The sequence below is a fragment of the Castanea sativa genome, chromosome 7, assembly GCF_040712315.1.
Source record: "Castanea sativa cultivar Marrone di Chiusa Pesio chromosome 7, ASM4071231v1".
In the NCBI taxonomy this organism is placed as follows: Eukaryota; Viridiplantae; Streptophyta; class Magnoliopsida; order Fagales; family Fagaceae; genus Castanea; species Castanea sativa.
The window spans coordinates 1,445,692-1,470,780 of NC_134019.1; the positions used below are offsets into that span (position 1 = coordinate 1,445,692).

The 25,089-nt window shown below is 34.9% G+C and overlaps 2 protein-coding genes across 2 annotated transcripts in view; one reads left to right on the forward strand and one right to left on the reverse strand.

Annotated features, from left to right (window-relative positions):
• The window catches only part of LOC142642908 (uncharacterized), a 104,886-nt gene extending 104,066 nt beyond the window's left edge, over nt 1-820 (reverse strand). Inside the window, exon 1 of the transcript XR_012845771.1 lies at nt 88-820. The gene's annotated coding sequence lies outside the window, so the exon portion shown is untranslated. The remainder of the gene's footprint in view (nt 1-87) is intronic.
• A 17,462-nt stretch (nt 821-18,282) lies between these two features.
• On the forward strand, nt 18,283-23,655 carry LOC142605387 (uncharacterized). The gene is made up of 15 exons (XM_075776852.1): nt 18,283-18,735; nt 18,856-19,122; nt 19,235-19,359; nt 19,459-19,675; nt 19,945-20,070; nt 20,177-20,433; nt 20,514-20,621; nt 20,879-21,020; nt 21,118-21,283; nt 21,635-21,792; nt 22,019-22,342; nt 22,515-22,589; nt 22,804-22,873; nt 22,992-23,149; nt 23,270-23,655. The coding sequence occupies exons 1-15, from the start codon at nt 18,439-18,441 to the stop codon at nt 23,411-23,413; spliced, it is 2,634 nt and encodes an 877-aa protein (XP_075632967.1). The 5' UTR covers nt 18,283-18,438; the 3' UTR covers nt 23,414-23,655.
• Nucleotides 23,656-25,089: the final 1,434 nt, after the last annotated feature.

Genomic DNA, 25,089 nt, shown 5'->3' on the forward strand with positions numbered 1-25,089 from the left:
CTGCAACAAAAAATCAAATTGAAGAATGAACGCATAGCATAAGCGAAGAAAAAAAATATATAAAAGTAAGAAACTAAAATGAAGTACCTCTCTCCTTCACACTACAATTTTTGTGTGTTTTTCTTCTATGACTTCACAGATCAAGGATAATTGCTATAGTAAATGAGAGCAGGGGTGAGAAGCTTAAAATACTTCTCTACTTTTTTTTTTATTTTTTGGAAAAGTGAAGCAGACTCAACTAAAATGATAGGATGCAAACACAAAACACTGCAACAAAAATTAAGGTAAAAAGTTTGAATTTTTTTTTCCTTTTTTAAAAAAAGAGCTGGATCGAGCAAAGCAAAACCAAACTAAGAGATGATTGCAACGAAAATTAATGGCGTAAAGTAGAAAGTATCAAACTCTTTCTTTCTTTTTGTTTTGAGAAGTGGAGCAAAATAAAACCAAAATGAGAGGGCAAAGAGTGTCTACAATTATTTTATTGTTTTGCTTTTTTGGATACAGAATGTGGAACGAATCTTTTGAATTCTTACTAGGAAAATGCCAAAGAGCAAAGAGTCACCGGGCTATGGGAGTGGGAGTGGGACAGCAGCTATGAAAGATAAAGAGCTTGTAACTTTTTCATACTCTTTTTCCTTTTTCCTTGTCTTTTCCATTGCTTTTCTTCACCATATTGGATAGTGGGAGGCAGAATTATTGAATAGATTAAAGTACACTATTTTCTTGTCTATTCTTTAATCTTTTCCCCTTAAAGTAAACTGAATTATCAAGTTGATTAAAGTAAACTGTTGATCAAAGCCTACGTTTGCGTTTGATAAGATTAATGTAGACAGATTTTTAAATTAAGATATAATAAAATGCAACTTTTGTACAAAGTTTTTGTTATTTTTATTTTGGTCTTTTATATTTTAAAATTTTCATTCTTCATATTTGATTTTGTTTCATATTGGCATACTGTCTATTTTCATTTGTAATTTTGTAATCCGGTAACACTTATCATTGTAGTTATTTTATTTAAGGAATCGAAAGGCAGCCTAGACTTATTAAGTGCCTGGGTTGGAGGGCCAAAATTGTTTTATCCTGGGAGGTGGATTTGTGACAAATGAGTGACTTGGATGACTTTTTTTTTTTTTTATAGAAAGTTTCAACCTATGGCGTCCGCTCCTAATGATAGCTCTTTATTATTAGACCAAGACACCAATCAGTTTTTGGTATAGGTGGGGATTGAACCCTAGATCTCTTATACAATCATCTGAAACTTTACCAGTTGAGCTAACTTGAATGACTTGTTTTTAATAGTTAGGAATTTCGAAGGAAATCCTACTACAATAAAAATCCTACTTTTCCAAGCAGAGAGATTGTCCACCACCTTAAGATTGAACTCCAACTCAATAAGAGGACCCGCAAGAATTTTCCTTAAAAATCCATAAGGAAGCCAGTTGTCAAACCAAAATAAAATTTTCCTTAGTGACTACTTTCCAATAAAGTAAAGTGAGCATGTCGTCGGCAATTAGAGTCCCCCTAGAAACTTGTGACTTTTGATCAATCCGTTCACACACTGGACTAAAGAGAAGGATGGTTTGTACTATAAAAATAGGTATTGTCAACAAAACATATATTTAATAAGAGTGAGGAGCTCTATCGTCTTTACTCAAAAAAAATAAGAGTGAGGCGCCTTGCCATGGACAGGAGTTAAAACCAGTGTTGATAAATTTTCTTCGTCATCTATAGTCCACACGAATGAGTTATGTCTTGAAGTTGTAACTTATTTGGTGAGGATGCTTTGAAATTAAGGAAAAGTGCATTCCAAAAGGTGGGTGAAAGAAAGCAGTATCACTTATTGGAGAATGGGGGTAGCTACATATGGTTTGCTTATAGAATCAGAATGTTTCATATATCATCCAAAAGCACAAATGCATAATTTTCCTTGATCAAGTCTCTTTCACAAACTAATAACACCTCAAGTCTTTCATTGGTTAGCTATAACAAGAGGATTGGAATTTTAAGTTCAGATGGAGGTGGTAGGGAAACCACAATTTGTTTGAGAGCATGCTTTTGCGATTCATCCATGTTTAAGAATGCAACAGAAGAAAGATAATTATGTTTTGATCCTGTTTGACCTTTTGCAAACTACGGTGATAGCTGCTAATTATACTCTTAAAAAAATTAATATTGATTAGGAAAACTGAAATAGTTTCAGAAACATAGCCACATAAAGGAGGGTATAAATGATTAAGGTAGTCACTATAGGCTGAGGATCCCAAACCCACAGAACAAGTAAATTCGAATATGCAATCTTTGGATGTTTTTGCACAATATAACCTTGTGGGTAGCTAAAGTTTCACTCATATGCATGACCAACTTCTATATCTATTTGAAAGGAAGATCCAATGTAGGACAAAGAGTAAGGCAGTAAGCACAAAGAGTGACCTGACCATACTTCAAATTTTTTTTACTTTTAATTCCTTACCAGATTTGCTAAATAATTATACTTTCTTATTTAATAGTTTGCTATTTTTCTGGTTCTAAGCACACTGCCTGCTTTGTCTTTTTTTTTGGGTACTTTTTCATCATAATTGCAATGGAGTTTTATTTACCTATCCAAAAAAAAAAAAAATCTAGTATTGTTGTTGGCTATACTAATTATTAAATTTTTGTTTCTTGTTGGATTGTTGTCGGGGGTTGTCAACTATGTAAGATTTTTCATTAAAGCGATGAAGATGTCAAATATGAAGTAGTGGGATAAATTGAAGCTTTAAAGTATCAATCAATGATGGATAAATACAAAATAATTGTGAAGCAGCTAAAGTAGGCATCAATAGGGTCTTGGAAATTTTTTGTAGCCTAAATATTGTTACCTTGATGTAACATTTTGAATATTGATGCCAATAATAGTGATGTATCATAAAATTTATCTTTATGTTAGCTTTTGGTTCAATGAAAATTTACCTTTATGTTAACTTTGATAATCATTGGGTACCAAAGACATATAGCACCATTGATTAAGGCAGTTGCATTTTATATAATCTAAATTATAGGTATTATGACAAACAACACATTATATATAATCTAAATTTCAGAATTGTGTCCAGGGAAAAAATCTTGCTCAAGCTTTGATAGAATAAGTATTGCAATTTGCAATGACATATTTTCAAGTTTGACAAAATAGGTATTCCGATAAGAGTTTCCATCCTATTGATGTAGCAACGTAGTCATGTTATTCATGTATATCACCTAAATATGCAATCTATAAAAATGCAGCTTTATTCAGGATAAATAGGTGAGAATTATCACCTAAAGTTGCAGAATTATATTAAGGACCAAAAAAAATTCCAGAATTATTTGCAGGTACATACTCTATATCACCTAAAGCTTCAAAATTATCACCACCAAATGTATGTGGATTACATAAAACAGATTATTGTTAATTCCTAGTTATATGTTCTCAAATCCCCCCAGGTTTGTTCTTCTTCTTGGCCTACATCTTTTGATTTCGAATCTTTAGCACTTGTAGTAGCAGCTATTTAATCTCCAGCACTTGTAGCAGCAACCCTTGCTTCTCCAGCCCTTATAGTATTTTCAGTCACAAAAACAGCACTTGTAGTAGCAGTAGTGTCAACAACTGAAAGTTCAATTAGTGTGTAAAACATTAATGAATGTTTAGAGACTCAATTACAAAAATACCAACACAAACTTATACTCAAACAATATATGTGCAGAATATGAAATATAAGCAATACCCAATTTGACAAACTACTTTAACACATAATTAATCACAAACACAGCAACAATTAATGGTTAAAGAGAAAGGGAAGAGAGATGCAAACACAAGGATAACATTGGCACGTGTTATCGAAAAGGAAACTTAAGAACTTAGTGAAAAACTTCTCTACCGCCCTCCAAGTGGTAAAATGATCCACTAAAGAATAAAGTTGGGATACATGAATAACAATAGACCCTCCAAGCCTAATCTACCCGATGCACCTAAGCCCTCCAAGCTTGTTGCTCCAACAGGGTTTCACCTAACCTTGTCTTCTCTAACTTTTCAGATCTCGCAATAAGCTCCATATTGCATCTGTCATCCTTGGCATCTTCCAATGCTTTCCAAGCTCCAAAAACACCCTTAACACTCTAAATGAGTGTGGGTTGTGTTTGTGTACAAATCTCCTCCCAATGGATATAACAAAGGGAGAGGTAAGGAGAAGAGACTACAAAGATTTCTCTCTAAGAATGAGTAGCTCTCTCTCTAATAAGGTGGGTGCGTTGTAGAAACCTCTCTTAGGGTTTTTCTCTCAATAGGCTCCTTACCATTTTTGTGGATAATGAGGGTATTTATAGTAGGATACGTGAGGAATGTGAAAAGTCATTTTTTCTGCAACACAGGGCATTCTAGCGACTCACTTTCGTGACTGGAACAAGTCACGAGTTTGAGTCGCAAGTTAACTGCCAGGCCAGACTGTACTTTTTATCTTGTAGTGCTCCAGCTGTCATGACCCTTCAGCTTCTGGCAGGCTTCATACGTGTAGCATTTTAGCAAGTCGCCAGCCACGAGTCACTCGCAAGATCCAGTCGTGAGAATCCTCTGAATGCTCACACACTTGAATTCTTCACACTCTTCAATTCTTCACACTCTTCCCATACACAACCCTTACATAATTCCCTCCAAAATACAAGGTATCTAATTACTAAAATACAAGCAAATTCGGCATGGAATAAAGCCAACACATGATTGAATAAATTCAACCTTATAACAACCTTCACACACAAAATGAACTTGCCATGCTTCTAAAAGTCTTCTTGTAAACACACCCCCAGAAAAATAAAAATAAAAACAAATCCCCTTTTCCCCACTTGTAAGAAATCTAAATAAAAAAAGGAGTCCAGCACCTACCGTTCACTACATTATCAAAATAACAAAACAAAACAAAAAAAAGTCTAGCACCAAAATATTGCCTTAACTGGAACAATATAGCATTTGCACCCACTGGTCCTCAGCCATATACACATACACACTCAAGTGGGCTTTATACCAATTATCAAAATATCCTAATTTTCCATAATAACTCAACCAAGGACTTAAACTAAGAAAACGACGAAAAGATAGATTGAATACCTCAGAGGAGACTCTTAGGAAGAAACTATTTATTAAAATCAATTCCTTCGGCAAAAACAACAGAACAAAAGTGATAGGCCAAAAACGTATTGACCCCTTGTGATAAATTAAGTTGATTAATTAGCCAAGTCATTAATTAATCAAGTTAACATGCAAAGTGCGTGGTAGCACAAACAAATCACCAATTAAACTATGTATGCAGTGGAAAATAAATGACACAGTGATTTGTTTACGAACGGGGAAAACCTACACGGCAAAAACCCCACCGGGTGAATTTAAGGTCACTACTCCCGAGAATCCACTATTATTACAACAAGCGATTACAAGTAAAGGAATCCCAAATACCTTTCCAACCTACAGTTGAACCCTTACCCCAATACCCAATTGGACTTGTTCTGTAGTGACAATCTCTCATTTTCAATGCACGGCTCCCAGTACATGACTAACCAATTGTGCGGATCCCAGTATGCGGCTTACTCCTTTGCACAAATCACAATGCATGACTAACTCCACAGCAACCATTTGATTGTTGTAGTTGATTTGCAACAGCTTCACATAGAAACTCCAATAAAATCTTCAATGTTGGTGCAAGAGACTTTGCTTGGTTACAAAAGCCAAAGGCATACAAGAAACACAGCAAGAACTCTTTCTTCTGTAGGAGGAGGCTAAGGTTTCAAAAAGAAAACCTTATGAAGCTCTCTAGGGTTAGGTTTTTCTTTTTCCATCTCCTTTAAATAGGAGCTTAATGGAATCTCCTATTCCAAATAGGTTTACACAAATCTTAGGCTTTCCTAGTCCAATAAGAATTATACAAACCCATAACCAAATAGCCTTTTTAGAATAAAACATTGCTGGCTATAAACTGAATCCCATAAGCTCGATCGATCGAGACATCTGTCGAGCTTTAATGAATCTCGACAGATTGAGCTTCTGTTGAGGAGGTATCGAGACCTGCAGATTGCACTTTTCTTGAACAGTTCTTAAGTAATTTTCATGTCTTCAATTTAACCACTTGTAATGATCATCTTGAACCTACTTAGATTTACCCAAATACAGGTAAAGTGTGTTTTGTCAAAGGATATGTCAATTACATAAAAATATGTCCCCAACAAAAAGCATGACATCCATCCCTGCACCATGAAAAAAAATTATTACAAGGATGAAACAAATTGTTAAAATTCCAACTATGAAAAAGCAAATAATATAGGACACAGCACCAATTGGGTGAGCTTATTACTAAGGTCAGATTAGGTATATTTCCTAGCTAGTAGTGACTGAATTAATTGGTTTAACAGTTTGCATGCAGCATGCACACCAAAATCTTATTGATAATAATTTCTAATATAAGAATTATGAATTCTTGAAGCACAGATTTGTATTGTTAGTGAAATGTGAGTGTGTGTGTGTGTGTGTGTGGATAGATAGATAGTGAAATGTACATACAAAATTGGTATGGATACATACTAATCACAAATGGTTTTCACTAATCCAGAAACAACTTAAACTTATCTAATCTGAAATTGCAAGTCTCCCAGACTTTGGCTATTCTAGTTCCTATGTTTATAAATCCCATATAAATACATAATCTAATCAACATTATTTGGGGGTTTTTTCATAAGTGCTTCAACTCGAAATACTACTAGTAATTGCGTTGTAATATATAAATGCATCATCTCACTGAAGCATTTTATCAAATAGTACAAGTTTCCTTTCTACATATGAATGTATATGTCAATTTATAAAAATAAAAAATAATACAAAACAAAACACATGTAAATAGAAAGTTTTAGAAAATAAATTCAAAAAGAGAGAAGAAAACCTTCTTGCAAATTCAGGTGTTAGAAGCGGCGAGAAAACTTTTGACGTCGGTGGTTGTAAACAACGAGAAAGAGAGATAGTTTTGGGCGTTTTTCTGACGAGACAAAGGTCGGTCTCCAGCAATAATGCTAGGCAGTGGTTGTCAAGGTTTGGAGTTGAGAGAGAGAAGATGGAGTCATGGAGGTGCTGATGTGCTCCGGTGGTGACGAGAGAAATGGAGAGAGAAAGAGATGAAATTTTTTTGATTTTGTGAAAAGGGAAAAGCAAGAGAAGGCGAGTCTTTAAAATTTTTTTCAGCAGCGATGCTAGGCAATGGCTGTGGATCTTTGGAGTTGAGAGAAAGAGAGAGAAGATGGTGGTGCGGTGAGAGAAAGCAGAAATGGAGAGAGAGTTTTGATTTTGCTGAAAAGGGGAAAACGGTGTTAAAGGCGGGGGTTTGAAATTTTTCAAGGGTATATTTATCTTTTTAGGTGTATAAGGTGTGATATGCTGATTTGTTTCTTTTAGACAGATATCACATTTTTATTAGGCTTAGAAACACCAACTAGGTGCTGATGTGGAGTTCCTGAAACATCATATACTAGGTACATATGTGGTACCCACAAGTTACGAGAATGAGCACTACATGAGACAAGCTTATAAAAGAATTTTTCACATTTGAGACTTGAGAGGGTATGTGTTTTATTTGATCCCAAGTTTCTTTTAGTTGGCTCTTGTTACTTCCCAAAGTTTAGAGTCAACTAAGCTCAATTGTCAAAATTTTCAAAACCATAGATCTTTTTTTCTTTTTTTTTAAGAGATTTGCTAGGACTTAATTAGAATCCTCTAAGGTTTTTAACATGACTCTAACTTGAAATTTTTAATATCTATTTAAATTAATAATAATGCAATAAAATTAAATCCATTCGTTACAAAATTTATGGATAACATTTTTGGAATATATATATATATATATATAGAGAGAGAGAGAGAGAGAGAGAGAGAGAGAGAGAGAGAGCTTGTTTACATGTAAAATTCATATTATATAATTAATTATGTTGGGATCTAAGACTTTAGGTTTAAATGTATTAGAACTTCAATTTGTAATGTTGGCAAACCATGATCAAAACGTTTAGTCTTGTTTTAGACTTGCTCAAAGTATGTTTAAATTGTAAAGTTGGAATTGAGTTTCTATAGGATTTATTGTGTAAATCTGCCTGGCTCAATCTATCGAAAATTAGACTCGATCGATCGAAACTCATGCAGATTGTTTTTCTGCAAAATTTTTCAACTCAGCCAAGCCCATTTTACGTGTAGGGTTTTATGTTTTGCCCTAGGTATAAAAGGGAAAACCCTAGCCACGTTTTGTGGTTGCTCTTTATGCTGTATGTGTAAATCTCTTGTGAAATTTAGAGGTGTTTGCCTTCACATACACTTAGGGTTACCAAGATCTAGATTTACGTCAAGAACTTGGTGATCAATTCAGTTGCAGATTCAAGAGCTTAAAGATATACAAGCGGGAGTACTTGTGCTTGCTGGGAATCCAAGAAAGAAGTAGTCCGTGGACTCGGAGCTGTCACATGGTCATGGTAGTAAGTTTCCTATTCGAGGTAGCAATAGGATGTTAGTGGTTTAAGTCGCTATTGTGTAAACTTTAATTTTTTCATAGTGGATTCGGTTTTACCTTGAGGATAACTAGGTTAAATCCTCCCCAAGTTTTTTTCCGGTTTGGTTTTCCTGGGTTATCATATTGTTGTGTTCTTTATTTTCTGCACCTTACAATGAAATGATTTATATGTGTTAACCTAGATCTGCATAATTTACCTAAGTTAATCACTTGGCTAAATAACTAGGTCAATCTGGTTGTGTTTAAAGGGTCTAAAAATGTACAAATTATATAAAAATGAAAGTAAAAATTACATCTTAAATTAAATCTCAGCCAATTTAACTAGAATAATGTTGTCTTTAGGGTTTAATTTGGATCGGGGTATATTTTGTTAAATTTTGAAAGCTTAAGGTTTAATTTATTACTCTTAAAATTATACTATGAATTATTTTGTTATACATTCTAAATTATAGAGTTTGCATTTACTTTAATCCTAAATTTCATTGGTTGGGTTGACATTATGTGCTTCTCAGTTTTTAGCCTACATACATGTATTAGACGCATTGTCTCGTAATAAGGTCTTCTAATCAAAAGTAATCACTTTAATAAGTTGTAAAAAATGATAAAAATATATGGGTTTATGATTATATTCGAAGAGGCTCAAATAGGTCCAATTAGGCTTTAAAAATATAATTTAAGCTCTGGGCCATATCATAAGCCCATATTCTTTAATGAAAAAAATTGTGAACATTTTGTGTTTAGCATTACAAAATTTGACCCAAAAAATTGGGTACCTATGTATGAGGAGCCCAGCCCACCTAGAACAGTGTGACCAGCCCAATAGGCCCAAAACAATAATTTTGTTAAAGGAGTGGATCTTGTGAGCAAATTGCAAAACTAAGTAAAATTTAGACTTTAGAATGAGTAGGCTCAAAACATTAGAATAAGAAACACAGATTCAACGTAAAATCCTTTGGTAAGTCTAAGAATGAGTTGTTCATATAAAGATTATCTCTCTCTCTCTCTCTCTCTCTCTCTCTCTCTCTCACTTTCTGTGGGGATCATTTCCTTATATAGTCCCTCCCCTTGCATCCCAGCCTTCCATCTGTACAATTTCTAGGGAAACCTTTGGATGCTTGTCCCATCAAGACCCTTCTGTGAGCTATGAAAATACTATTCAAGTGTCATTTCTTCATAAATGCAGTCAATTTAGTTGGTGCAGTGCATTGAATGTGAAAGTGGCAGTCACATTCCCAGATATTTCTTTATTTTGTTGCCTACACGACTCTGTTATCTTCCCTGAGGCTCTACTTTATGGTACAGTTGATTACTTAAAATACTCCCGAGGTGCCTTTCCTCGTCGGACTTCCTATCTATGTGCTTATGGATCTTTAACCATCCTCGGATCCTTAATCATCCTCAAACAGGGCCTAAAACCCCTAGACGTGCTTGCATCACTCGCTCCCACACTATGAATTAGGTCAAATAAATTATAACATTTTATGAAAAGAAAGAAAGGTAAAAATCATGGTATTTATGGAACATGTAACTAATAATGAAAATTTGAGATTTCAATGAAAAGGGAAAAGACAAAGTTAGGTTTTTCTTATTTATTTTTTATTTGATAAAGTACATATGCATAAAATGTCTATTTGAATTAGAATCCACAATCCTATTTAAATGTCATTTGAATCCCAAAAAAAAAAAAAAAAATTTGAGAAGATGAGTCAAAATTAATTGGCTACAAAGAATAGCGTTGGTGTTCACATCATTCTCACATTAATTTGAAAAACAAAATCACTATATGATCTTTACCAAAGTTGTGAAATTTAAGGATCAATGTGACTAGATTAATATTAAATATTATTGATGTCATAATTTGTAACACTAACATTTCTCTCATTGGCATTGAACATCTCCAAGGTTATTCACGTAATACTATATTGACAAATTAATACATTCAAGTTAAATTTTGCATGTATATCTTGCCAAAAAGTATGTATGGGGCACATAATTGCATGTAACTCAAAAAATTGAGTATACAACTATATATATGTGAGATTTATACTATGCTTCCAAATTAAGTTGGAAAATCTCAAAGGATTAGTGCAATAGTTTTCCGGACATCCTAAGATTCATGTAGTCCTAGATTTAAATATTTTAAGAAACATATTTGGATCACTCAAAAAGGGATTCATCTTTGTAATTATGTAATGTATTTTAAATTAAAAATTACATGCACATGAACGAATAGTTAAGTGTCCAAAGAATTCGAAACACATACGTGAACAAAAAAAAAATGAAAGTCTTTGTCCGTTACCCTTTTTATTCATAATATGGGTGACCAATCGATGCTAGATAATTCGTTCACTTTACAATTATCACTGTTTTGCTTTTCAAAAAAGATCCACAATGTGGAACGAATCTTTTGAATTCTTACTAGGAAAATGCCAATGAATCTTGCAGTAAAGGCTCCAAAAATTTTTCTCAAGATGTTCCTTAAAAAGCATAAATTACACAATCTAATAAAAAGAGAAATTCATATATTGACAATAGCAACAATAAAAAAAACACGTAAATATGTAAAGTTTACAATTTTCTTTTACGAGATTTCATATTTGGAAATCGTTGCATGATAGTCTCATTATCAATGCTACAAGCTACATCTCTTTCAATGTACACAACCAAGCAATCATTCATTCACTGATCTCCCATTCGATTGTGCAATTCATTATTTATATATTGCATTGCTTAAATGTTCACTTACCTAATCCAAATATCCAACCCCACGGCCCCATGGCCCCCATCCACCCCCCACTCAACAGACAAAAGCTAATCAATATTACACAAAACATTAAAGAATATAAAACATTCATAATACACAAAACGATAAACTCACAAACCGATAAAGTCAAAATGTCAAATAAAGGCAATTAGACATTAGGTAAAGCTATTCAATTCCAAAGACAGAATCTCATTTTTCAGTTCAAAGAGAAACAGAGAGAGAGAGCTCCGCTCTCACTCTCAAAGCACAACAGAGATGAGATATCGAAAAAGAGAGAAAACTAAAATACCTTGAGGGGTAGGGGCGGCGGTAGCACGTCGAGGAATCGAGGCCAAGGCAATCTCCGAAGTCCGATTCGAGCCGCCATTGGCGATCAGCCGATGTGCTCTGGGACTAGGGGCGGGGCTGAGTTGCTCTTTTGTTGTTGCTTAAGGCCAAGGCAATCTCCGATTCGATCTTGCCGTCGCCAATGTGCTCTAGGACCAGGGGTGAGGTCTTGCAGAGTTGCTCTATTGCTGTTGCTGAGTCTGAGGTGGAGCCGTGGAGGCGCTACTCGTTGAGAGCTTGAGACACTGGGTTAAGGGAGGATGAGGTTTATTTTCCCTTTAGGTTAGGATCTCAATTTTTTTTTATTGGGTATTGGGTATTTAGGATCTCAATTTCCCTAAAGGCTCGGTATTGGGTTTTTTTTGTGTGGCATATTAGGTATTTAGTTTATAGAAATTTAATTATTAATATTTTTGTTGATTAAATTATGTCTAAGTAGTGAGTGAGATTGATCTTGGGCTTTTTTCTTGGGGTCTATTGGGCATTTGGGCTTGCTATGTTTTAATCTTTTTTTAAGATTTTAGTTAAATTTTCTTTTTGGGCTTAAGTAGAACAAATCATGAAGCAAAGTTTAATTATGAAGCAAATGGTCTTCTCCACCTTTCCAAATTTTGGAAGCCCCACAACGGCTTCAAGTTTAGATACCTTAGCCACTTGCTTGAAGTTTGCATGCCCCAATCTTTGATGCCAAAGCTCCAACATGTCAACTCGAGCACATCAACAAGAAATCTTTGGTGTAGGAACTATTCCGTAACAATTGTCGATATTCCTATTTCCCTTCAATACTTGGATCCCTTCTTCATCAATGATCACACACCCCATCTTTGAGAATTGAACTAGAAAGTCCTCATCACATATTTGAGTGACGCTCAAAAGGTTCGCCTTAAGCCCTTTGATGTATAGGACATTCTTCAATAGTGGTAGCCCCGGTATCTCAACGGTTCCTTTCCCAAGTACTTGATCATGACTACCATCTCCAAAAATCACATAATCACCGACCTTCTCCTTAAGTGACTTGAACAATGATTTATCTCCTGCCATATGACGAGAGCAACCGCTATCAAGATACCATAAATAAGAGTTAAATACCTTCAAGGAGGTGTGTACAAATAAGCAAGCATGGGACAAGCACTTTTGGTCTTTAAAAAGAAAATTTTCTTTATTTTCCATGCTCTTGCTAGATCGAATTTTCTTTTTAAGATCAACAACCATATCACACAATGTTCTATTCATTCTTTTATACTTCTCAATCAAAGAATCTGACTCACATAAGCTATTATGTAGGATATGGTTCTCATTTTCAAAATATTTCAACATGTGAACAAACATTCTAGCATGTTTCTTTGTTTTTAATAACTCTAGGAGTTCATTATTAGGAAAATCTTCAAACATACTCATAGAGTCATTATCACAAACATTTAAGCCACAATTCAACATAGCCTTTTCCATAGCTTCATCCATAGCTAAAGAGGGGGGGGGGGGTCTAGGATCACACTTAGGTAATGAAACCATACAAGTGTACCTGCTCTGATACCAATTGAAAGTTCAATTAACGTATAAAACACCAATGAACGTTTAGACCCCCAATTTCAAATTAACCAATATAAGCTTATACTCAAACAATAGATGTGCGGAATGTTAAGTACAAGCGATACCCAAATAAATAAAAAACTCTAAACCATAATTAATCACAACATAGCAGCAATTAAAAGGTAAGAGTAAGGGTTAGAGAGATGCAAACACGAAGATAACACGGTGATGTATTGTCTAGAGAGATGCAAACACGAAGATAACACGATGATGTATTGTCGAAGAGGAAACCGAAATACTCAGCGAAAAACCTCTACGTCGCCCTCGAAGCTGTCAAATGATCCACTAAAGAATAAAGTTAGGATACACGAATAGCAGTAGACCCTCTAAGCCTAATCTATCCAATGCACCTAAGCCCTCCAAACTTCTTGCTCCAACAAGGTGAAGCCTAACTGTGTCTTCTTTAGCTTCCCGAATCCCGCAATAAGCCTACTGCATCAACCAAACGAATTGATCCTCTCTGAACTACTTCCCAAGCACCAAAATACCTCCTCACTGATATAGGTATGATGAGATAAGGATTTGGCTAATGAACACCTCAAGGATATGTCAATGGAAAGGGTGAGAGTAGAGGAATTTGGAGAACCAAATATCTAAGATTGTGGATGAGTCAATCTTGGTTTTCTCTAGGGTTTCTCCCTTAAAATTCTCTTTGAAAGCTCTCTACATTTCGTGGGTATATGGGTATTTATAGTAGGGTATGTGAGGAATGTGAAAAGTCATTTTTCATCCAAACAGGGCATTCTGGCCACTTGGCCTCGCAACTGGAACTAGTCGTGAGTTAACTGCCAGGCCAGACTGTACTTTTTATCCTGTAGTACTCTAGCTGTCGTGACCCTTTAGCTCCATGCATGCTTCACACGTGTGCCACTTTGGCAACTTGCCAGTCGTGAGACTCCTTTAAGTGCACACATCTTGAGTTTTCTTCACACTCTCTCATACACAACCCTTACATTATTCCCACCTAAATACAGGTATCTAATTGCAAAATTACAAGCAAATTTGGCACGAAATAAATCCAACACATGATTGAATAGATTCAACCTTACACAACTCCTTATTGCTATTATTTATTTTTTTGGGTACAAGACATAAGCATAATTAAAACCACAAAGTGCATTTCTCCATTGCTACTTTTGGTAGTTGGTTCGCCTCCTTGAGGATGAGACTAGGAGCGCAAATTATCTGCAATGGACATATGTAGTCGCACTAGTCTTTTAAGTATTAACATATTGTTATTAATTTTAATTTTTTGGATTATTAATAGTTGTTTTATAAAGATAGTTACACAGGCATATCATGTTAACATAGAAACAAATACAAGTCCATACTTTTTCAAATAGAAAGAGGGGTTGTTGAAATGAAGATGATAGTCTAACTCTTTTGTTTATGGGAAGCTTAATTCATTCAAAGCAATGATCTTCACTTTGTCGCATTTGTATATCTCCAAAATTTTCAAAGATGGCCACTGTAAAGTATGTTTTCCAGGGTAGAAACACTTGAGCTTAGGCAACAATTCAAGACTTAGAGAGATTATTCACGAGAACATAAACTGCACTGTTTCTGATCCTTCTTCCACTGCAATAATTTCCTCAATCCAAAATCACTTATTTTTAGCCTCTCAAGTTGTTCAAGACTTTTGGCCACTAAGGCTGGAAAGAGACTTTTCAGACTTTTACAGTTAGAAACTTGAACTTCACGCAAAGTTTGAAATGTTAAGATTGATAGGAGATCCGAAGTCCATACATGCTTAAGTTTTGGTAGATTAATTAAAGTCAGGACTCTCAATTGAGTGGGTACCATGCCACATATTTCATCAACATTTTCCCCTCTAACCTCAAATACCTCTTCTACTGAATTGCAATCTCTTATCTGCAGGCTTTCTAGATTCTGGATTCTTCTCAACATATTAGGCGGAAAAATATTCATTAGATTTTCACAGTTGTCAACATTTAATTGGTTTAGTTTGCAAAACAAATCTGGAACGAGTTGGTTGTGCCACAACATCTTCAGGTTATTTATGCCAATGATGAATAATTTCTCCAAGTTAGCAAAGGCAACCGAAAATTCTCACATATCAATTGAGTCAATAACATGGGAAAACTTAATTAAATTAGAAAATGTAACCTACAAATCTCACATATATATCGAGTCAATTGCATAACCTTATATTATCACCTAACATAATAACTTTCAAAAAAGACTCAAGAATAGTAAGAAGATAGAGGTAAAGATGGGAAAAGTTAATTAACTTATATTCTAAAATAACTACAAAGCTGTGGAAGAAACTAACTTTCTAATTGAAGAGAGATTAAGGGCCCGTTTGGTACATATGTTTAAAAACTGAAAATTGTTGTTTGAAAACATTTGTGGAAATACGTGTGGGTGAAAAAGTGTATGAAAATGCATGAAATGCTGCTTAAAAATTGAAAATGGTTGTTTGAAAACAACCATCAAACACCCCCTAAGTGGCGGTACAAAGTTCACTTTTTCAAGTTCTTTCTAAGATTTGATGTATGTGCTCACGAAATTTAGATATATATCAACAATTCTTTCGAGGATAAAAATTCAGGTTCTCTCTCCCTCCCTCCCTCCCTGCACACACACATCTTGAATTGAGTTTAAATCATATAATGAGAAATTGTTAAATTGGAATGCACTATATTTTTAGAAAATTACTAGCTTATAGAACCTGTATATACATGGGTAACATTAAGAATAATCACAAGGATAATGATTATCACACACTCGCCCATGGGCTGAAATCATATTTTTAAAACTCAATTTTAAAAGGAGTGCGTATGGAGTGTGCAATAGAGAGCGTCTAACAAGATTTTCCCTAATCACAATTAGGCACACGCACATATGCGTGCACCCACACACAGAACTGAATACATTCATAGTATTGTAAAAATTATAAATTAGGCACTTGCCTATTCACTTAACAAAGCAAAAATCTATCTCTTTTATTGTTTCTTTTTCTCCTTCATTTTCTTTAGATGTGTTAAAACTTAAAGATCCTTGGAAGTCTAGAACTCCAACATCCCTCATCTCACACTCTCAAACTTCTAGATTTTGAAGAAAAGTAAACTCTTGCATGAGCACTCTTCTACTTGAGAGGATGTCTTAGGGTTCAAAGAAACTTATTCAGTTATCTTTGAAACCTAAAAACCCTATTTTTTGCAACAAATGTTAGAGAAGATCAACAAATATCAGCAATTTAAGAGTCTAAAACGTATGCCTTTTAGAGCGTCAAAAAAAGGTGCTGAATTATAAGACCCAGCCTCTATTTATAGAGGCCAGAAGACTCTAAAAAATAGGCACGGGCGATTAGGATGTGAATCCGAACGCATCATTTTGCGAAAAAGATCGAAATGGGTGTGCCTTATTGTCACCCGAAGGCCGTTAGGCCAAAGCCCAAAAGATGCCAATTCAGCACTTTTAAAGTGCCATTCAGCACTCCAATAGTGCCAAATGGTGATTTTGGATGCCGAACGCTCTTTCATCTTTGGGTGCCGTTTGGACTCTCCTTCTAGGGTTTTTTTATTTGGTCCTTGTATCTAGACGTGTTTTCATCCTCCGTCCAAGATTTTTTTTTTTTTATATCTTTTCTAGATAATTTAGGCTTTTTAAGAACAATTATCTTGTAGATAAATATCCTAAAATAAATCTTGATAAAATTCTGATTATCCATAATTTTATTGTTATCCAATTATCCATTTTATTCATATGCATGCAACCCTATTTTAGACACTAATTATCAACCAACCACAAAATTATTCAATTAATTTTAATTGTTCAACCAATCAGAAATAATTTAAATTAATCGTGTGTGGTCGACTTTTCCTAGACACAATGCATATGGGCCATGCAAACTTGATTATGCGATATCTTTCGATCCGATGGTTCGATTTAGAAACCAGACACACCGTTGCTTCCGTTAGAATCTCAAGATCATTAATATGATATGTAATGAATAGACTAATGCATGCAATGCAAGAACAAATTGATGCATGTGATGCAAGAACAAATTGATGTATGTAATGCAAGAATAATTTTTGGGTATATGAATGGTCATTCCAATCATCTTCCTTGATTAAATCATAGGTGCAAAATCGAGTATCTACAACTGGTACAAATGTGAAAAAATCACTTTCCCAAATTAAGTTGATTATGATGGAAAATTTGGTCAATTAGGTTGTATGCCTTGCATTAACCAAGATCAGATGCAAGGATGGAAAAAATTTCTTGCCTTCCTTGACCTGTTTTGGCCCAATCTTGTGCAAAAATTTTTGCAATTTTGATAAGGAGATAGGGTGGGGACAAGTTTTGGTTGCCTTGCCTCGCCCCCCAAAAAAAAAATGGTATATATTGTACATATTCAATTACCATCCCCAAAATTCATGCTTCTCTCTCCCATAATGCTTATAAGATTGCCTCTCTGTTTTTTGTTTCATCTCTACGTCATTTATATTTTAGCTAACTTATATGTGATGACGAAATATCTCAAAAACTATCTTAGAACTAACTTGTCTTTCATAGGTTTGTCTCACCCAAATTGGGGATAGGGTGATGAGGATAGGGAACCCTTGATTTCACCTCATCCCAACTTTGTGCTATCTCTTATTCATATGCTAAGGTGGTCTCTCAAGAGGAGTACTAAGCTCAAACACATGACACTCTCTAAGCTTGATGTATGGATTTTGAAATCACATTCTTATGTCCCATTAGATAAATACTAGAAACATAACAAAATCTCACATCGTCTTTTATTTTGTGGTGAGTTCAGGAATAATTTTTTTTAACCTCATTTTATTTGACCTATGATAGGTTCACACTTTCCTTGTTATAGAAATAATGTGACATTTTATTGTGTTTCTAGAAGAACTTGTTCCATATATGATTATATCACAAGCCTGCTACCCCATATGTAAAGATACAGACTTGGACCACGACTTCAAACCCAAAAAGAAAAAAAGAAAAGAAGAAAAAAAAAGACATGTTGAACACCATTGGGCTTATAAGGAATTTGAATTTTAGGGTATTTCTTCTCTTATTATTCATATTCATATTCATATTCATATTCATAATAATAAGCTTATTACTGTATCTGTAGTGTAGCGAGTGCAAAGGGCGAGGCTACCTTCTTCTTCTTCTTCTTCTTCTACTTGTACACAGCTCCTAGAGATTGAGATTGAGAGTGAACATAACTTAACTGCAATGGCTGAGGATGGGGATGGGGATGGGGGCAAGAGAATAACGAGGTACTCAGACTTCGTGAAAGTTCACGGGCTGTTACTAGCGGCGTCAGGGCTACCTCAGTCGCTGCACTTCCAGCTGTTCCAGAAGCTCACCTCGGAGACCTTTGACGGCGGAGCCCACTTCTCTATCGAACCCACTTCAGATGGCCGTCAAAGGCGTCTCCTTCTCACCTCCTCGGACTCCATGGCTAAGGAATCCCATGTCTTTCTCATCGACCATGCCTGGACTTTTCGCCTCTCCGATGCCTACAAACAGGTACCCCACTCTCCACTTTCAAACACCATTCATATCATTGCCATTCTCTCTTTCTTTTTAATTTGTTTTTGCAAATTCTGATTGAAATTTATTGACTTTTCAATTGGGTATTTGAAACAGTTGCAGGAGGTTTCAGGGTTGGCTGAGAGGATGGCTGCTTTGATGTGTGTCGATATTGATTTGAATTCCAATGCTGAAGAGACTGAGGAAGTTGTTGATGGAATTTCACATCAAAATGGTACCAAATTGAGCGTTTTTGAAGCAATGGAAAGTGAAATTCATGGTGCAAAAGAGATTGGAGATGGTACAGTCAGGTGGCTGGAGCTTGATGAGCTTGACATTGATGATGACACGTTCTTGTCCCTTGATTTATCTACTAGATTTCCGGTGTGACGCATTAACTTTTAAAGCCTACATGTTATTTGAGAAATTTTCATAATATTAGCAGGATGTGGCGTTGTTTGAATTTTGGGTGTCTATATGTTTTGCTATGCATTAGGGTTTACTTGCACTTAGCTTGTGTGGGAACAAGCTTGAGAATGTGGAAATAATTGCTCGGGAAGTTACTAAATTCGAACAGCTAAGGGCTCTTTGGTTGAACAATAACCCAGTTGTTAAAAATTGGTATGTGCCCCTAATACTTGGAAAATTGTTACTGTTATGCACTTATGCTTTAACTGAGTGGTTTTGTATTAAGAGTGGACTGATGTATTCTTTTTCCAGTGATAGTCAGCTGGAGAATAGAGTTCTTCAAGGACTGCCAAGACTTGAAATTTACAACTCGCGTTTCACTGCTAAATTTGGTGCTTGGGCATTGGGTTTCTGTGGAGGAGTGTATGGAAAGGATAATCCGGGCAGTATCCATGAGGGTGACCATCAATTGGAGAGTGTTTCCTCTCTTGACCTTTCGGATAGATGTATTCACAATTTGATCAGTAAGGTTCGGGCAGTACTTCCTTCATGTGATTCTTCTTTGTTTATATGCTTTATTTTATGGGCAACTATTAGGTAGATAAGAATTTTGAAATCTGGAATATTGCAATGGGGTTGCCTTGTATTTACTTCGCTGACATAGTTTTGATATTTGCATGCCAATTTGAAGAAAAAAGGGACTGAGTTTGATTTTTGGATGTACAATTTTATGTGATTGGTTAGTCTGATGGAGTGGTCATTACTGATCTTTTCCTAATTCCCCTTTGTCTTTTTCAGGCTTTTTCACCTGTTGAGTTGCCTTCTCTATCATACTTGAATATTCGGGGGAATCCTTTGGAACAGAATTCTGTTGCTGTCTTGTTGGAAGTCCTGAAGGAATTTCCCTGCTTACAGTCTTTGGAGGTAGTTATGTTTGATATAGCTACAATCCTATATATGCAGAGATGATTCTGTTGAAGGCAACATTGGAAAAATTTTGTGGTTTTATAGAAACTAAATTGTTTTACAGGTGGATTTTCCTGGGCCCCTTGGGGAAAGTGCCATAGATATTCTTGAATCTCTTCCTAAGCTTTCTGAACTGAATGGTGTCAATGCATCAAAAATATTAGATACTGGCAAGCATGTGATTGATTCAGTGCTTCAGCCGCGTCTTCCTGAATGGACTGCTGAGGAGCCTGTTACTGATCGCATTATAAGTGCTATGTGGCTATATTTGATGACATATAGGCTTGCAGATGAGGAAAAGATTGATGAAACCTCTGTATGGTATGCATTCAAGGATCGATGAACTTTTCTTTTTGGGATAATTTGAAGTGATGATTCTTTGTTTCTGATTTCTTTTTTAGGTATGTGATGGATGAACTAGGTTCAGCACTGCAGCATAATGATGAGCCAAATTTCAGGGTGGCTCCTTTTCTCTTCATGCCAGAGGGGAATCTGGCATCAGCTGTGAGGTTGTCTTTTTATCCTTCATTTTAATTTTCTGCTTTGTTGCAGACTATTTTTCTCATTTGTAGATGAACTTTGTAATTTCTCTCCACATGATTTTTCATGCATGATTTATGTAAACGCCTATATGATCCTTATGCACTTGTTTGATGCATGTGGAGATGTCATATGCTTTTTGTTTGATGCAGCTTTTCCTTTGTTGTAAATCCAATGGTACTAGCAGAAATATTGACACTAATAATTCCTGGTTCTCTTTTTTCAGCTTTTCTATATTATGGCCAACCCAGAATGTTAAAAAAGGAGATGAATGCACTCGTGATTTTCTTTTTGGTATTGGGGAGGACAAACAACGTTCTGCCAGACTTTCAGCTTGGTTCCATACGCCGCAGAATTATTTTATAAATGTATTGTCTCCTATTTCTATCTTAAATTGTGATTCACTGTTTTTGTTCATTCAAAATGTGTCTTCTTGCCAAGTCTTACATGACATTAATCCTTCAGGAGTACAAGAAGCACTGTCAGAAGTTGCAATCAAAAAGTTTGATTTCTCCATCTGTACAGTTTTCTACCACTAGAAGTATACATCATACTGATGGGTCTCCTTTACGTGTGTACACTGATTTACCTCACGTAGAAGAGTTTTTGACACGTTCGGAGTTTGTTATCAGTATGTGTTGTGTTTCATTGCTTTCAAACTCCTTTATGCATGACTTCATTTAATCAATTTATATTCTTTCATAGTTGTGTTTAGTATGTAATATCTCAGTAGCGTCTTTCTGTAAGCTATGAGATACACATCTGCAAAATATTATCAGGAATACGATAATTATTGCCAGTTTAGTAGGAGTTATCTGCATCCTCTACTACACTAATAAGCAAAAGTTAGGTGTATTTTTTGGTGTCAGCTTTGGTTGACAACAATTTATTTTTTATTTTTTATTTTTTCTTCTTGATGGTCTTTTTCAATTATGGTTTTTTCTTTTCTGAAAGTTTTCTTTTATGATTTGTTTTGCTACAGTATCTGAACCAAAGGATGCTGATATTGTATGGACAAGTACCCAGGTAGATGAGGATATGAAAAAGGCTGCTGGAATAACAGATCAGCAATATATAAACCAATTTCCTTTTGAGGCTTGTCTTGTCATGAAGCATCATTTGGCAGAGACTGTTCATAAGGTTAGGAAAAGCTCACTTTGCATGTGAATGCTATCGTCAATACTCTTTGAATGAACTGACCTTTGCCTGTCATCAGTTTTAAATTAAATAGCCTACTTTTCTTTTGAAGAGCTGCCATGTCACTAATGCATCATGGCATGCTTGGATAATCAAGGCATAGACAAAAACACGGCTTGTTTTTCTCTGCAAGAAGATCATTAACTTCGGATCTTTTTTGTTCTAACAGGCCTATGGATCTTCTGAATGGTTGCAGCCTACTTATAATCTTGAAACTCATCTATCTCAACTTATTGGTGACTATTATGTACGCAAAAGGGATGGGCTTGACAATCTGTGGATCTTAAAACCTTGGAATATGGCACGAACCATTGATACAACTGTAACTGATAATTTATCCAGCATCATCCGTCATATGGAGACTGGTCCTAAAATATGCCAAAAGTATATTGAACACCCTGCTTTGTTCAATGGGAAGAAGTTTGATCTCCGTTACATAGTATTAGTTCGGAGTATAAACCCTCTAGAAATATTCCTTTCCGACGTTTTCTGGGTATGCTCATTCTTCTTTGGTGTAATACTTCCTAGATGCTTATGTGATATGAACCTGTCGTCTTTACTATCTAAAGATTAATGAAGAACAACATTTAGCATGTGAGTATCTTGGATATTGTCTTCATTTAAGATTTCCATATTAAGATGGTTCTTTCATTTTTGGTTTTCAGGTTAGATTGGCGAACAACCAATATTCTTTAGACAAGCACAGTTTTTTCGAATATGAGACCCACTTTACTGTCATGGTATGTTCTATGCATAATGGTTGAGTATCACTATATAAATTTTCTAGTTAGCACGTGGTTATGGACCACCTCCCCCCCCCCCCCCCCACAGGTTTTAACCTGAAGTTTGTGTAAATAAAACAAGACAAATTTTGACATTTTATTTAAAAATTTAAGTTTTCGTGCATTAAAGTAAGTTTTAAGTTTTGTTGCATGATCAATTTATGGCCTACAGAATTATCGTGGGAGGTTTAGTCACAAGAATACACCAGAGTTTGTGACAGAGTTTGAACAGGAACATCAAGGTATGAGGGCTAGCTCATTAGAAATTGTGCTTGCCTTCCCTAGGGAATGGTCATTTGAGAACTTCTAACAAATCATCACCTTTCTCATAACTCATGAAAATTCCTGTTTTTGTTGTAGTTAAATGGTCGGAGATCCATCTGCGAGTGAGAACGATGATTCGATCAGTCTTCGAGGCTGCTGCTGCAGTACATCCAGATATGCACAGTCCGAAATCAAGGGCTATTTATGGTGTGGATGTCATGCTGGATACCTCTTTCCAGCCAAAGTTACTGGAGGTATGTACCTGAAAGTCTGAATGCCAGCTTCGTGTTAGTATCAATTATTGTGTTCTTTTGGTTTGTTTCTATCCAATGCACTTGGCAAAATGATGAAGAGTTATGTTGTTTGTTGTGTAGGTGACTTATTGTCCCGACTGTACGAGAGCATGTAAGTATGATACCGAAGCTCTAGTTGGAGGAGAAATCAAAGGTCGTGATTTCTTTAATGATGTGTTTGGCTGTCTCTTTCTGAATGAAACTACTCATGTCAGCCCCTTGTAATTTGAATTATAGCCAATAATCTTTTTGTAACAGTCTATTTCCCATTTCTGCTTGCTATCATCATGGTTTTTTTTTAGATAGGCTATGATTGAAAGCTATTGAGTCAATTCCATGATTTTTTTTTTTTTTTTTAATTATAAAAACAAGATAACAATTGGTTTCTACGCTGTATTGGTGGGATTAGAACTCAAGTATTTTATTTGATAATAAGAGCTTTAGCAGTTGAACTAATTGAAATTTTACTATGAGACACACAACAGAATTTAGAATTCCATAAATTTCAATGTACTTTTTGGCATTGGGACTTTAATGTGGGTTGGATATGCACATATTTGAAATTAGCTAAATCTATTTCCTATTAGAGCATTTTCATCTTTATTGATTTTAGCATAAAAGAACCTGCTTTTTTAAATAAATTTTTTATTTTATTTTACACCATCATTTTCAAAGCATCTCACACCATATTATCTATTTTAGACCACATTTTATTAAAATATTATATTTTTATCAAATTTTTTATTACTTTTTTTTAATCGTCACTTTGTGTATGAGTAAATAAGTATTAAAAAAAAATTGCATGTGAATAACAACCATGTATATTTACATGGATATTATAGCAACAATATAAATTTACACACTTTTAGATCAATTAATGTGGGTGATTTTTGGGCTTGAATGTGCAAATTTAACACCTTATGCAATCCACACAAATATAAGTGCTCTAAACATCATGAGTGATAAAAGGGATTGGATGTAACATGCTTTCTGACATTCCAGTTTAGATAATTTGAATGGAAACACTTTGTTTGGGAGTTCGTAAAAGAATGGAGAGAATGTAATAAGTAAATCATAAGGAATGAAATGAAACATAATATATTTAAGTAATGGGGGAAAATGTAATAAAATTAAGCAATATTTTTTCAATGTTTTAAAATAAAATAATAGAAATAGATGGAAGGTAAGTAATCTTGTTTTAGAGGGAGAGTAATGAAACCATTTTATGACAATATTGCTATTGGACCCTTATTTTAAAATAAATTGCCAAATATATAGAGGTATTTTGTGAGTTTTCATAAAAAAATTTTAAGCCTAATTTCGTTCCCTTTGATTCATTCAAATTTTAAGGAAAATGAAATTTTGACATTTTGAGGGAAATAGAGAAGAATGTGTAATGTTCTATCAATTTCATTCTCTTTTACTTAAATTTCCAAATAAGAGAATGATCTTTCAATTCGTATTAAAACTCCCAAACAAGGGAATAGAATAAATATTTCCAAATGATTCATTTCATTCCACTTCAATTTCTTATAATTTTTTTCTTATAAATTTTTAGGACTTGAAAAGCTAGTATAAGAAGGAAAGTAATTCCCTCCTATTAACTCTCAAAAAAGGGTTAATTCCCCCCACCCAAAAAGAAGAAAAAAAGAAAAAGTAGAAACCTCTCAAATGAGAGAATGACAAGACTATATATATATTCATATTCTCCTCCCAGTTATAACTGATTGAAATTTAAAGAGTTGACTAGGAAAATCAGGGATCAAATTATACCAATTTGTTGAAATTAAAAGGAAAATAAACTAGACAGACCTTATGGGTGCATAATATGAGACGAGCATTTGTAAATCCTCTATGGCCCTGGGACAATTTAAGTGAATCATTATGGACTCTTTCTATCA

Excerpts from the sequence above, each read along its gene's own strand:
- LOC142605387 (XM_075776852.1), top strand. The coding sequence starts at position 18,439 with ATGGCTGAGGATGGGGATGGGGATGGGGGCAAGAGAATAACGAGGTAC. Across the intron at positions 18,736-18,855 it reads TCTCCGATGCCTACAAACAG|TTGCAGGAGGTTTCAGGGTT; the intron begins GTACCCCACTCT and ends TATTTGAAACAG. Across the intron at positions 21,284-21,634 it reads ACGTTCGGAGTTTGTTATCA|TATCTGAACCAAAGGATGCT; the intron begins GTATGTGTTGTG and ends GTTTTGCTACAG.